The sequence below is a fragment of the Lissotriton helveticus genome, chromosome 6 (genome assembly GCF_964261635.1).
Source record: "Lissotriton helveticus chromosome 6, aLisHel1.1, whole genome shotgun sequence".
NCBI classification, from domain to species: Eukaryota; Metazoa; Chordata; class Amphibia; order Caudata; family Salamandridae; genus Lissotriton; species Lissotriton helveticus.
The window spans coordinates 1,175,324,443-1,175,338,773 of record NC_136067.1 but is presented as its reverse complement, the minus strand read 5'-3'; the positions used below and the strand labels follow the sequence as shown (position 1 = coordinate 1,175,338,773).

The 14,331-nt window shown below is 43.6% G+C and overlaps 1 protein-coding gene across 20 annotated transcripts in view; it reads right to left on the bottom strand.

The window, feature by feature from the left end:
• Nucleotides 1-14,331, bottom strand: part of EPB41L2 (erythrocyte membrane protein band 4.1 like 2) — a 1,174,544-nt gene that overhangs the window by 398,558 nt on the left and 761,655 nt on the right. For all 20 annotated transcript variants that reach the window (XM_078648868.1, XM_078648862.1, XM_078648871.1 and 17 more), the window contains one exon: nt 9,472-9,690. In XM_078648868.1, the coding sequence (XP_078504994.1) occupies nt 9,472-9,690 (219 nt within the window). The remainder of the gene's footprint in view (nt 1-9,471; nt 9,691-14,331) is intronic.

The window sequence follows — 14,331 nt, the reverse complement described above, 5'->3', positions numbered from 1 at the left end:
AACTGAGTGTATTTAGCTGCCAAGTCCTGATAGAATGGATCAAGCAGATTGGATTTCACTATAGCAACCGCCTTCTGACTCTGTGTCAACAAATGCCCTAATCGAATATTAGTAATTAATTCAAGTTCTGCTATCCTTAGCTCATCCAACCTGTTTTTAATATGATTTTGGGCGAGCTTCCATCGATAAGATGCAAAGCTTTTTGTTTCACCACGTAGCGCGGCTCTAAATGCATCCCAGACAACACCGTCTTGGGCGGTCCCCCGATTAATATCCATAAACTCTAAAATCCAGGAACTCATATGTTGCTTATATTGTTGGTCTAAAAGCAGTTTTCTGTCAAATGTCCATGACCTAGCCAATTTGGTAGAACAATCCCATGGCAAGTCAAGGATTATGGGGTTATGATCCGATAGCGTTCTTGGAGCGACCTCAATTTTGACAGCTCCGGCACAATCAGACAGCAAAATATAATCAAGACGGACCATTTTACTGTGGGGAATAGAGTAAAACGTATGCCCCTCCTGATCATGATGATGATGATGCCATACATCAATCAAGCCGTGTTCTACAGCTAATGTCTGCAGAGCTTTAAACACACGGGGCTTCCGACCAGTATAGCTACGCTGAGTTGTCAGATCTATTTGACTAGACAAATTAATGTTGAGGTCGCCACAGAGTACCAATGGACGGGGCCAGGTCGCTAGTTCTATATTCAAGTTCCTAAATACATCAGTGTCGTCCAAATTAGGACCATATACTGAACAGATTGAAAGAGGACAAGAGTTAACCAGTAATTCTGCAATCACCCACCGACCTGCTTTATCCTTTTTAGTTCTTTTGCAGCAGCTAACCCCATTCTTAAGCAAAATAGCAACGCCCCTTATCGTGGAAGTTTGTCGAGAACAGGCAGCTAACTCATACCCAGGAAATCTTAGAAAACCACTATTGTGCCATGCAGTGTGGGTCTCCTGTAGACACATTACATCAGCCTGCATAATTTGAAGGATTTTAGAGAAGATCCTACGTTTCTTCACATCATTTAACCCGCAAATGTTCCAAGTACAAAGTCGAAGTCTATCCCCCATTATTTAAAAATAGTATAAACCAGCACACACAAATGATAATGATACAAAGATAGTTCAGTTTTATAGCACTGAGATCAAAAAGTATTTGCGTTAGTACAATAGAAAATGTGTTTCCGCCACTCAGACATAATTCTTGCAACAGATACTGCCTCCTAGAACCCCCCACCACCACCAAAACAAACCCCACCACCCTACCCCCAACCACCCAGAAACCCACCCCGAGCATCCCCCCCTTCACCCCCCTTGTAGCGCAGCAGGACGGTAGTCCTTATGACGGTTTAGGTGGGTGATCCCCCCGCTATCCTGGATCCAATACCCCCCCCCCCAAATACAAATTACAAGGCAACCCGTCTCAGCTTAAAAGATTTAAACAATAACAGAGTTCTAGCAAGAGAGGAGTATCCGGGTTGACTTATGGCTCAAAGCATCACTAAAAAAGGACCCGATCCCGGGTTAATAAAAGAGTTGTAACAGTTCCAGCTAAATAGAGCCCAAGAATTCATTAGCAAAAACCTCAGATTCAAAATATTTCGTTTGACCTTTAAAAATCACTTTTAACTTGGATGGGAAAAGCAAATAAGCCTGAGCACCTTTTGACAAACTTCGTAATCCACTGACGTAAATGCCATCTGCGTTCCACAGTTGCTGGGCAAAAGTCAGGCCGTACAAAAAATTGGCAACCTTTCCCCACCCGTTTTTTATCAGGTCTGGCCAAATCATATATTTTCTCACGAGCCAGAATATTATTAAAACATATCAAAATTGCGCATGGGAAGTTATTTTTTTAACCTGACGGCAATGGAGATTGGCGCTTCTTAAATGGAAATCTATGTGCGCGCTGGATTTCTAAATTCCAGTCCCATTGTGTGACATCCGGGAAGGCCTCAGTGAATAGCTCAACTACGAATTGTCAAACATCATCGCCTTCCTTATCTTCGTCAATACCAAGAATTCTAAGATTGTTCCTTCTTGTGCGATTTTCTAGATCCGTGAGCTTCCACAAGATGTCTGCTCTTTGCTCCTTGATCTCGGTTGTCAGTTCCTTCTGAGCAACTATTGCATCTTCAAAGACAGAGATCCGCTCCTCTGCTTCTCCGATCCAGGAGGCGATATCCGTACATGTTTTTACCACCCTTCATAAAGAATTTTGCATTCTGCGACATGCACCTTGAGTACGTATATTTTCCTGCCGTGTTTGCTCCCTATGCATTACAATAGTTTGGTAAATTGTTGAAAGAGTCATTTCACCAGCGGTTTCTATTGTAGCAGATAAAGGATTACCAGGTGCATGTTCGATATTTGCAACAGATTGGTCTAAAGATATATAATGTGGATCCACCTCAGTTGGGGCTACAGATAAGGCTGTAGGTCGAAGAACTTTACGAACGGTACCAGAAGTGCTTTGGACCTTAGAGGCCTCACTTAGGCGCCAATCCCCAGATTCACTGTCATAATCAGACTATTCCAACTCTATTTCGTCATCCGATGAGTGGTCTGACATAGAGTAAAATTTGTCTGTAGCTTCGGTACCCTCCGACTCTTTGAGATCCAGAACAACATCTGTAGATGGGACCACAGGATTAATGTTATGCGACAGAGCAATGACTGACTGTGAAATAGGATGAACTACATCACCCAGCATGCATTGGGAGGGAGAAGTGGCATCGATCCCGGAATGGTTAGCGGATGATTGTACAGTTGAGATACTCAGAGTCCCGTCACCGGTGACAGAATCCTCAATGACAGATTGTATGGTATCAGAACTGTCACGACACAACACAATGTTAACGTGTAAGTCAGAATTTGCATGTACAGACTGTGGTGATGATAACAATTGTGACGCTGAAAGAATAGAAGCCACAGCCACCTCCTTACCGGCAACAACCTTTTGATTGTTTAAAAAATCCCGCGACTTCTCTGAGGTTTTCAAATTTCCACTGGCGCCAGAAACCTGTTCCTTAGAGTTTCGCCGATTAAACATATCCGGCAATGTGTGTCCTTTCCTTGATGTTGGGGAAGTATTAGACGCTGGTTTCGTTGCAGTCAGCTTTTCACTACCACCACCGGAGGGAGCCAGGGATTCTTTCCCTTCTACATCGGGAGCATTTCTTGTGGAGCCACGGGTTTTTGTAGCAGCCGTGGCTCCTTTCACAGGCGGCTTCGGAGGCATAATGAGGGATACAGAATAACGACCACTGCCTGTCCAGGAGTTACTTCGATATCCAGAGCGGAGCAAAGCCGGAGCCGGAGCCGAGCAATGACGAGGGCGGGAATAGCCAGGAAGACGCCAGATAGAAAACAGCTTCGCGGTAAGACCCGCACAAACAGATTCCAGCTGGGGAAGAAGCACCATGCAATAGGGCTCAATTATGCACAGCAAACACCGGGATAGGGACCCTCAGAGGGGGGATGAAGTGATGAAGTCCAGGAGTACGGAGCACCAGCCTAACCGACCGTGATCACGGCCGCCATCTTGCGCCTCCAGTGCTGATGGAACTTTCAACGCGAACGTGGGTCAAGTGGTGTCAATTTGATCTGGGTTGGGAGGGTGGGTTCACTTGTATACCGGGCAGAGATGCCGACCTCCTAGGCTCCTACCGCCCCCTGGCTTCGTTGAACACAGACTATAAGATATTCGCCTCTATCCTAGCTAAGAGATTAGCCTCATTTGTACATATTCTAATCCACCATGATCAAAATGGATATGTCCCGACCAGAAGTATCTCTTTTAACATACGTAGACTATTTATGCTCCACACATATGCATCGGAGCACTGGCTACGTTCATGTTGTCTGGTGCTAGACGTGGAAAAGGCCTTCGACTCATTGGAGTGGCCCTATCTTGCAGCGGTTCTGCAAAAGTACGAGCTTGGTAACGGATACTTACAACTGGTGCAACTACTGTATCAGCGCCTAGTGGTGCGAGTCTGCACGGGTAAGCTCATCCCTGACGCAATACGCGTTCGGAGAGGGACCAGACAGGGATGCCCACTATCCCCGCTGCTATTTTCCCTTGCTATGGAGCCACTGGCAGTTCTGCTCCGGGAGAGCAGTATGGAATGGGGCATTCCTCTCGGTGATGGACTCCACGCAGTGTCCTTATGTGCGGATGACATGCTGTTATATATCAAAGACCTACATGCTATACCTCCAGCTATATCTACATTGCTTCGTAGGTTTGAAGCAGTATCGGGACTCAGAGTAAACTGGGATAAGTCGGGAGTTTACTCTTTCCAACGACGTGGCAGAGACTGATGTAATCATTAACAGAACCACACTCACTTGGTATCCGACTACGTTCAGATATCTAGGCGTTTACATATATAGGTCCCCAGCGGATATACTGGATGGCAACTGGTGCGGGCCATCTCATCTGTTAAGGCACAGATTCAGTTTTGGAAGACCCTCCCATTTAATGTCATGAGTCGTATTACCTTAGTCAATATGATAGTATTACCAAGACTGCTGTATTACTACGCGAACCTGCCTGTGTATGTTCCGGTGCGTGTGTTTCGGGAACTGGAAGGATTGATTCGCAGACTAATCTGCAATACGGGAAGGCCCAGAATAGCACTGCAGAAATTATATGTGCCACCTGAGCAAGGAGGTTTAGCAGTTCCTCATTTGGAACTCTACTACCTAGCTGCCCAGTTATAATGGGTCACAAAATGGTTGTGTGGCAGGAACCTATCAGATACAGCAACCGTGTCGCTCCAGTGGACGCAGTCCCAAATATATAGTTTTTTTCATCCACTGGCAAAACTTCCCCATCCGAAACAGGTCCATATAGGGCTGTCTCATAGATGCTTCCGGAGAAGCCTGCAGCTCACCAAAGACACGATCTGTATGCCCCGATACTGCCACTCATCGGGACGCCTAGATGTCGCACTGTCAGCCTGGCATGAGGCTGGGGTGGAAACAATGGGAGACCTGTATGTGGACGGTCCTCTGGTGCCCTTTGCGACCCTGGCAGATAGTGGTATACCAGCGGGACAGTTTCTTCTACATGCAGCTATTGTACGGACATTGACGCTGGCATGGGGAGATCTGACAGCTGAGCCGCCAACACACCAGCTGATACAGTACCTACATGTCATGGGGGAGGGGTTGCATGTACTCCACTGGCTGGTGCAGGCCTTGCTAATGCAGGTATTGAAACCACCGCAGAGTCTTCGAACACGCTGGGCTGTGGACAGAGGTAGACCCTGGACAGAAAGAGTGGGAACGTGTCTTAACTAGCACCACACACATACCACGTAACTCATGGTTTAAACGTATACAAACGTACATATTACACAGAGCGTACCTCTCACTGGACAAAATAAACAAATATTTCAACATCACCACTTCTAGTTGTCCGAGATGTCAGCTTACAGATGCCGACTTCCTACATATGTTATGGTCCTGTCCCCTACTGCTGCCCTACAGGCGCGCTATAATTGAGACACTCACAAACTGCACTAACACTCAGATACCTAACACGTGGGAGGTTTGTATACTGGGATTTTATACTTGCAATAAAGCGAACAAGGTAAGCTCTAGATTTCACGACCTAGGCCTAATAACTGCGAAACGGCGAATTACTAAATGATGAAAGCTTAAGGATCCCCCCGAAGCACTCAGTTGGAAAAAATCCCTAGAGGTATGGGCGCAGGCGGCGAGCACCGTCCTTCACAGGGAAGAAACGGCGGGGCTGCGGAAGTACCCCATAACACATCCTCATGCTATACCACATACACCTCCCATACAAAAGGCAGATGACGTTACTTAAAGTTTCGGTCGATGAGTGCATTATGCCCTGTACAGCGCTGGTTTCTACCGTAACTGCTGAGCTGGAACACAACTACATTGGCCTTGGTGACATTCCGTAGGTACATATTTAATCATAAGTTGCCCTAGCATTTACACGACTGTGATTAGAACAGATAGTGCAGACCGCACTCATTACAAATGAACCAGCTTAGCCGTAGCATAACTCAGATGACCACTCACCAAACGGTTTCATAGTCCATCTGGTATTTGATATCTCCTTTTTCTATTTCTTTTCTCTTCTCCGTTTCTTCTTCTCCCCTCTCTTATTTTTAGTTGTAGTTAATATTTTTGCTAATCAAAAATTTTAAAATAGTTGATATCCAGCATTACTTACTATTATACTATTATACGCACATATTGCACATGAGGAAATGCGATCTGAGTCTCAGGAGGTGCTAGGAATGCAATGAGTATCTCGCCGACACCCGATATATCTGCACACTGACAACGCCCGATTAAGCGATGCATACACGGGATATACACATTGATATATCAATGGAGACAACAGTATGCGCATGCAGTTCGAACTAATGGTACCTTGTACATGTATACCGCTATGTGCGCTTTAGATGCACATTTTGTAACAATTACTTGGTGGGAATACCCAAACTTATGTAGACAGATCCATGGCAGCATTTCTTTTACTGTAAGTTTAATATGTGCAATAATGTGTTATAACTGTATAATAAAAAATAAAATGCAATAAAGATATTAAAAAAAAATGAGTATGGGTTTATTCCTCCTAGATATTAGCAGTTTTTATTGATACTGGCAAAAGAGCTGGCGGAGTTGAAGCAGGAATTGTCTTTCTAACCCCCGTTCCTCTCCCTATACCCCTTTCTCTTTGGTTCTGTAGGAAATGAACCAGAAAATGCTCACCGGGAAGTACACGTAAGCAATGTTTCATATGTAGAAATCTGACTTTATTGTGATTGTGATAATAAGGCATTGGGAACGAGTCATTCTATAATGATGTGTTGATGTGCTGACAGTGATAAAACTTGTTTTTGAAATAAATGTATTCGATCCATACAGATATTATGCAGTTTTATATCACCAAAAGGTACAGTAGAATTAAATTAGATGCTATATGCCTGCTTGCTGTGGTGGGGACAAATGACAGCCTATGAATACAGACGAGGATGAGGTAATCGTCAGAATATAAAGGTAGGTGGACTAATTCATTTTACTTTAAAATCTATGTATTAGGTGATATTTATTTGTGGTAAATTATACTTATTAGATGCATATTGTATTTAAAACAAAAACATTATTTTATGTTCTGAACTGAATATTATTAATGTAAAAATGTTTGTGTGTATTTGGTGGAAAGTGTTGGTTATTGTGTGTAGCGTTTGGTGCTGATTTGCATGAAGGTGCTTGGTATACACTTCCATCCTACTCTTTCTGTACATGAAATGGGAGCTAAGTGAAAGAGATTGCAAAATAAATTGTGTGAGAAAAAGCAAGAAAAGGAAAGTGACATAATGAATGTTTGCATCAGGGCAGTAAAGGAAAAACCTGTCTTTGTGTGACTGAACATTCATGATAGATAATACAAGTGTAGAAGTGAATGATGGCTAAAGAGCGAGTAAGTCAATGTGTAAGAAATTTAGAGAGTACGCCAAAGTCATTTAAAAGTATGAGTGAAAAGCTATGTAAGCAAAGTAGATAGCTAAAGCATAAGTAAAAGAGAAAATGGCAAGTGATCAAATCCATATATTACCATGCATTCATAGAAATTCATCATGTTTCCAAGTCCAATCACACAAAGTTCCTGAATGAGGTCGCACAACTGAATCAAATTTGCAAAAAAGAAAAGAAAAAAAACTGCAATTGCTATTACTAAGATGACTCCTTTTCCATGTAGGTCAAAACTGGGGATGTAATGAGAGGAGAACATATATTTTTATCTTTATTTTCAGAATATAAATCAACATTGTAGAGAATAACACATTGACTGAGGATGGTCTTTAAAGTACATACAGTACATTCACATATTACTTTGTTTGGATTATGTTACATGATCATCCTTGTTTTTCTTTTTCCATAGGTATCAACAAAATCCCTGTAGTCTCTTCTAAAAAAGTATTACACAGGTGATTGTAGGTTGTATTGTTTCCTTTATCCAGTTTTAAATTTACTGGTTTTGGTTCCTTACACTTCTTTATTCACCCTTGTTTTTTTGCAGTAGTAGTATCATCTAGGTCCTAAGAAAGGCCACAATCTCATTAAGATCATGATTGGCTGAAACATGTAGACCTTCTATTCTGACCTGCACACTCGCAAATTTTATCAGACTGCGCTTGCACTGTTTTTTTACTTTTGACACCAAGAGATACTTAATAAAACTTTTTTTCTCCTGGTAGCCAATTATAAATCACATTGTACACTGCATTATATACATTCACTTACACTTTGTCATGCTCCATTGATCTTAGGAGATCTAGCTATTTGATCGTATTAAAACATCCGTGAACTCCTCCATCACAGTGAAGGAGTGTTAGCTCCTTGGCTACACTAGGTTTGCAGCCAAGAGGAGATGTCAGATGATGAAGCATGCCACTCCGGTGGGTGATGGGATTCCGTCCTCTTAAATAGGACTTCCGTTATTTTTGTTACTTTTGCTCTTTGTAGGAGTTGTGCTTTTCACTAGACCCGCAAACTCTTGTGTTTGTTTGGTTTGTGATGTAATTTACCACACCCGATAAATACCATTACCCCACTGTGAGGTATTTACTGAGTGAGTTATTCCAGGTTTAGGAGGTAAAATTAGATATGACCTGCAAAATCGGTGTTTATTGCCAACAATATCTGCATGTCTTTCCATTTTATCACACATTTTCCTCGACAAAATTTTGGCAGGTCTGACTTCTCGAAATCGGTCAGGGGAAACACAGGGGTGCGATACCCATAGTATGACTCAGTATCGGGGTCCTAAGCGCATATTTGCATTCCTGAATACCTCATGATCTTGAAAAATGCAACTTATCTACTCCAGGTCAAAAGAAAAGTCATAAAAGTAAGTCTCTATAAAAGTCAGCACTGACAAATTGCTTTGAAAAAACTAAGGTTTGATTGTAAAAGTTGAACGAAAATTATTTGAAAACTGATGCCTCTGCAAGAACGATAAGAGTAGGATTCAGGAATTACAAAACATATACTTAGAATGATGGTGGCTTTGTACAGTTGCTGGATCTAACCAGAATGGTTTATTTAAAAAAATGCAGAACTTTTATTATTAGTAATTTGAGTCTTCTTCAGCCACACTGTTTGAAGACAATAAGTTTGACTGACAGGAGGACAGCACCCCATGCCATTTTTTCTTTGAAAAAATAAATCTTCTAAAAAGTCAACAATGGTAGTCTATTTTTTTCATCAATAAAGGCCATGCTAAGGGTAAGTTTTACTGCATGCTGGCAGCAGTGTTATCATCTGTCGTTCAAATGAGCATTCACACCTTTGACTAAATCTAGTAGTACACATGCATAATCACTTCAAAGAGAAAAATAACGATCACTGTAGGTCCCTTCTCCCAACGCAATTCAGGCATTAGAAGGCGCTGACTGACCTGTGAGACTGGTGTAAATCCACCACTTTCTCCTCCAATTCTTTAGTTTGATTAGGAGCAAACTGAAACTCATTGATGTGATCAATGGTATGTTCATCGGGATCGTAATCCCCCAACTCAGCCTGCAGGGTGTAGGATCCTAGAAGTGCATGAGTCACAAAGGAGCATGGCAAGCGCCCAGAAGCAATATCCTGACGAAGCTGAAGACACAGGAAATATCTGCAAGAAAATAGAAAAACACAAACCTAAGTACTAAACACATACTGTGCCAACAAATACTTATAGTTAATGTCAAAGTAGACGAATATAATGGAACACAATCTAGAACACTAGAGCAATGCAGAAGACTAACCTGATTTCCCTGTAAAGGAAGGCATTCTTAGACTTGAATCTGATGACTTTTGCCCTAATCATACCGTTCCCTAGTTACCCTTATACATCAGAACACCTCAGAATATATTTAAATATAAATCCCCATGATCTCCTTTTTTCTATAAAGAAAGCTTCTAAGATTGGTCTGGAAACAATGAAGTTCAAAAGACATTTCCCCATATCAATTCTCCACAAAAATTGTTCACATTTCTTCAATTTAACCTCTTCACAACTGTCTACCACGTCTTTGGTTTTTATTTGAATGCTTACTGTGTCAAGGACTTACAAGAAAGAAAGAATTTATACAGTGCACGGTAAACGAGAGTGGTCCAGGGATAATATGCATACCAAGAGAGTGATGAAATCAGGGGCGTAAGAGATACCTCTTTAGTTGTTTTTGAAAAACATATGCATTTGATACCTTACTGAGAAACACAGGAAGGTGCTTCCAGATTGAGGCCATGCGCACTGAAAAGAACATGCACCCTTCCCTGTTTATTTTCTAAGCAGAGGACCGCAATCAGTTGAACATTTCCTGAGCAGAACGTACTGCTCGTAGTTCAGGTGGTCTCTCTTTTTCAGATATTGAGGGCCTATTCTGATCTTTAAAGGTAATTCTCTTGCTGACTGGCGGCCAATGTAACTTTTAGATATGAAGATGTGGAAGTGCATTTAGAGAGGTTAAAAAATGAGGTGCTGGTGTGTTCTCCACGAATGCAGGTGTTGAATCGGACATGCTGGGAGGCCTCAATGCAGAGTACTGGTGTAATCCTGTACGACAAGTTTCTGAGCTTCCCAAGGTAAAAGAGGCACAATTTTGTTTTGAAGGCTTCATTTTCTAAAAGCACGCTTTTACCACAGAAGAAATGTGGTCCTTAAAGGAAAGCCAGACATTAATTACAACCTCTAGATTTCTAGCAGATCCTGTAGCCGAGGATCATCTCCACGCCAGCAACCCAACTCACCAGGGGACGGATGGAACCCGAAATGAAGGCTTTCGGTCTCGTTCAGGTTCCACTGGAAGTGATTTACTTTCAACCAGCTAATGTCTGTCCTCATACAAGCTGAGAATGATTCCGTTGCCAAATCAGAGGACCTCCTCACAGGAAAACAGAATCTGGGTATCATCAGCATTGGGAATAACCTTAATGCTGTATGGCTTCACCAGAAAAGCCAACAGGAACATGTAAACATTAAACATCGTAGGGTTTAATGCTGGCCTTTGAAGAACTCTGTAATTGAGGGGTTTTGCACTTGGAAAGTATGGTTTCACCCATACGGACTGTTCTGACATCCAAAAAGGAGCTAAGGCATTTCAAAGGCTTGTCCACCCAGTCCACTGTCTGCTAGACAATGAATTAAAGTATCTTGACAGATGTGGGCGTGGTCTCAACGAACTGAAAGAAGGCCGCGTGAGAAGCGGGCTCTGCCGGGGAGTCAGGGATCCGACTGATAAACCGATCTGAGTGCGTCCATTAGCAGCATCCACACAAACAGGACCCTTATAGACACAAGCGGACCTGCTTGAGGGACGATCGGACAGGGCAGAGCCTAATACTGCGTCGCTCGCTTGTGAAGCACTGAGGAAGTGGCCGCGGCCTGGTGGAGGTGCGCCCTGGATCCGTGGTGCACTTTACACGTGGGTTGGGAGACCCCGCTCCCTCCTGGCTGGAACGGCTGAGCGGAGCGCAGCTAAGGAGATGCGTCCGCTCCTACTGGAGACATTGCAATGAGCCGCATCCCGGGTAGGGACCAGACGCCTGCGACAGGGGGGAGCGATGCGAGCTGCTTATCTACATACCTTGCCTTCTTGCTGGGCCCCATGTTGGAGACGGGTCGCCAACGCTGCACTGACATCAGCGCAGCCGATAGTTCTACTGCACATGGCTGCCCCACTGGAAAAAGGCGAACTCCCACTCACCATGTTCTAGGCAGGCAGAAACCTGGGCTGGCGACAAGGTGAACTGGTTGGGGAACATAAGTGAAACGCATAAGCTGCTCAGACCCAGATGGTATTGGGACCGGTTGTGCAAACCCGGTCGTTCCAGCCACGTGCAGCCTTCATTGGACCGGAGGAAAGGCCCATAAACTACTCTCAAGGTACTAACAGAGTGACGCTCTCACAATCTCTGGCCGAGTTGTGCTGCTACAAGCGCTCATCACTGTGGTACAACACTGGTCGAGGTCTGGATATGCTTTGGACTACAGTGTGGGTGGTCGGGTGGTAATGCAGCGTCCACTTAAGCCACCAGGACATTGCTAAATACATATAGCTGCCTAAGAAGATAATGGGGCGAGTGTGCAACCGGGCGGAGGACTCCAATGATCATGAATTGGACCTGAAAGAAATACTCAAACGTTAAAACGAGTCTGAAAAACAGATTCAAAACTAGACCTACTCACCTTGTGTCTACATAAAGTGAGAGGAAGAGATCAACCGGAGACTCAAGTCTCAGACGTTGATGACAATCAGGTAGTTGCGAGAGAACAGCTCTTCGGTATGGACAAAGTACTAGGATCTTATAAAGCTTAAGAACGAAGACCTTGAAGAACGATCAAGAAGAAATAACATCTGCATTTTGGGGGTGCTCCGGAGAGTTCTGCGATCACCATAATGAAGGACTTTGTGGACACCTTTCTCAGAGACCTCTTTGGAGAAGACCTATCATCGGTGTTCATCGTTGAAAGGGCCCAACAGGCAGGTGTGCAGTATGCCCTTTTATAACCGGCCAAACTCAAGATCATGCAAGAGGGTAAGACCCATTCCTTTACAGACACAAAACAAGCACTTAAGTTCCCCAAACAGAAAATAAAGCCTGCAAGATCCCAGGGAGACTCACCACACCCATTGGCGTAGGCACGAGTGAGTGACAGTGATTAGCAATCAAGAATTGGTTATGTTGAAACACAGTGATCAGTAGCCTGCAATGTGTAAACGCGCAGTTAACGCAATATTTGGCTTGCAATATTACTTTGGTGTGCAATGCTGTTATAGACACTCAACACTTTGATCCTCGCAATTATGTGCCCCCTGTTTTCATCACAATTTCTATTTCTTGCTGCGCTTGGGACACCTTAAAAAAATTATACTCAGCCACCCAGCCTCTATGGCGGGATGTTAGCTTGGAGATTCCACAGCCCCAAGGGATTATTCCCGGATATAGATGTTGTTGAGTTGGGAATCACAAACTTTTTGGGGGTTGGTGTGGGTGGGCAGGAAGTTACATCAATGTTCCTACGGATCTGGGTGGGAAGGGTTTTTAATTGTTTGTAACTGTTGTTGGCCAGAATCTATACATGGATACCTTAGCACTCAGCACTAACATGGGTCAGACATTGACACAACATACGCACATACAAAGTTGCAACCACCTTGCTACAAGATCCTCCTTTCTTGATCCAAAGCTGAAGTGAATGGCCACGGTTAATTTCCTTACGTGGAATATACATGGGCTGAATGATGGCAGGAAGGTTCGACTAGTACATGCTTACTGGACCAGACACAAAATCGACATTTGTTTACTCCATGAAACCCACTTATCCAGGATATGTCTCCCTAGCTTTCTCACGCGGGGTGGGGAATGTAGTCTACTTCGACTTATTCCAATTATGTGAGAAGGATATGCATCCTCATGCACAAGGGCCTTGCCTGGAAAACAACCAAGTGTATTAGCGACGTAGATGGCCGGTATGTCATATATTAACAGGTACGTTATTTAACCACCCTATAACACTGGCTACGGTCTACAGACCGAATGTAGACGACTCAGAGTTCTTCATCAAAGTATAGCACCTAATCACCGATGCCGGCACGTGAACAGTACACTAGAGGAGGGGATTTTGATATTCCCCTACACGACATGCTTGATAGACGGGGTTGCACTAGACGCCCACACCCATTCGCAGCAACTGCTTTACATGCAATTATGGCAGATAGTCACCAAGTTGATGTCTGGCGGGAAACACATCAAGAAGCTCAGGAGGACACTTGTTTATCCTTGCATCACAAAACTTCGTCCCGAATCGACTATTGGTTAACCAACAAAGACATGTAACAATGGCTACTGTTGGTCATTCACCTTTCACATACATTCTCAGATCATGCCCCTGTATTCTTAACCCTCCAGCTCCCACATACTCTTCCTCATGTTCACGTGGCGACAACCCCAGGGAGCCGTTTTGGACTCCACTTTTAGAGCAAAGATACGCGCAGCTATTCTAGATTACTTCAAGCTGAACAAGGGGTTGGTAAGCGCCCCCTCCGTACTTTGGGACGCGTTTAAAACTGTTAGACGGGGCGCTTGCATAACAGCATGGTATTCTTAAATCTATTCGTGGAACCCTGGCGAACCTTGAGACTGATATTTCAGATCTGAAATATGATTTCTTTCTTACCAAAGATCAGACACGTCGGCCAGTAGCCAAGAAGATGTCCACATATTAGGAAGAAGCTCTTCGGGAAGCAAATTTTCTAGATAAGGAAGCTCA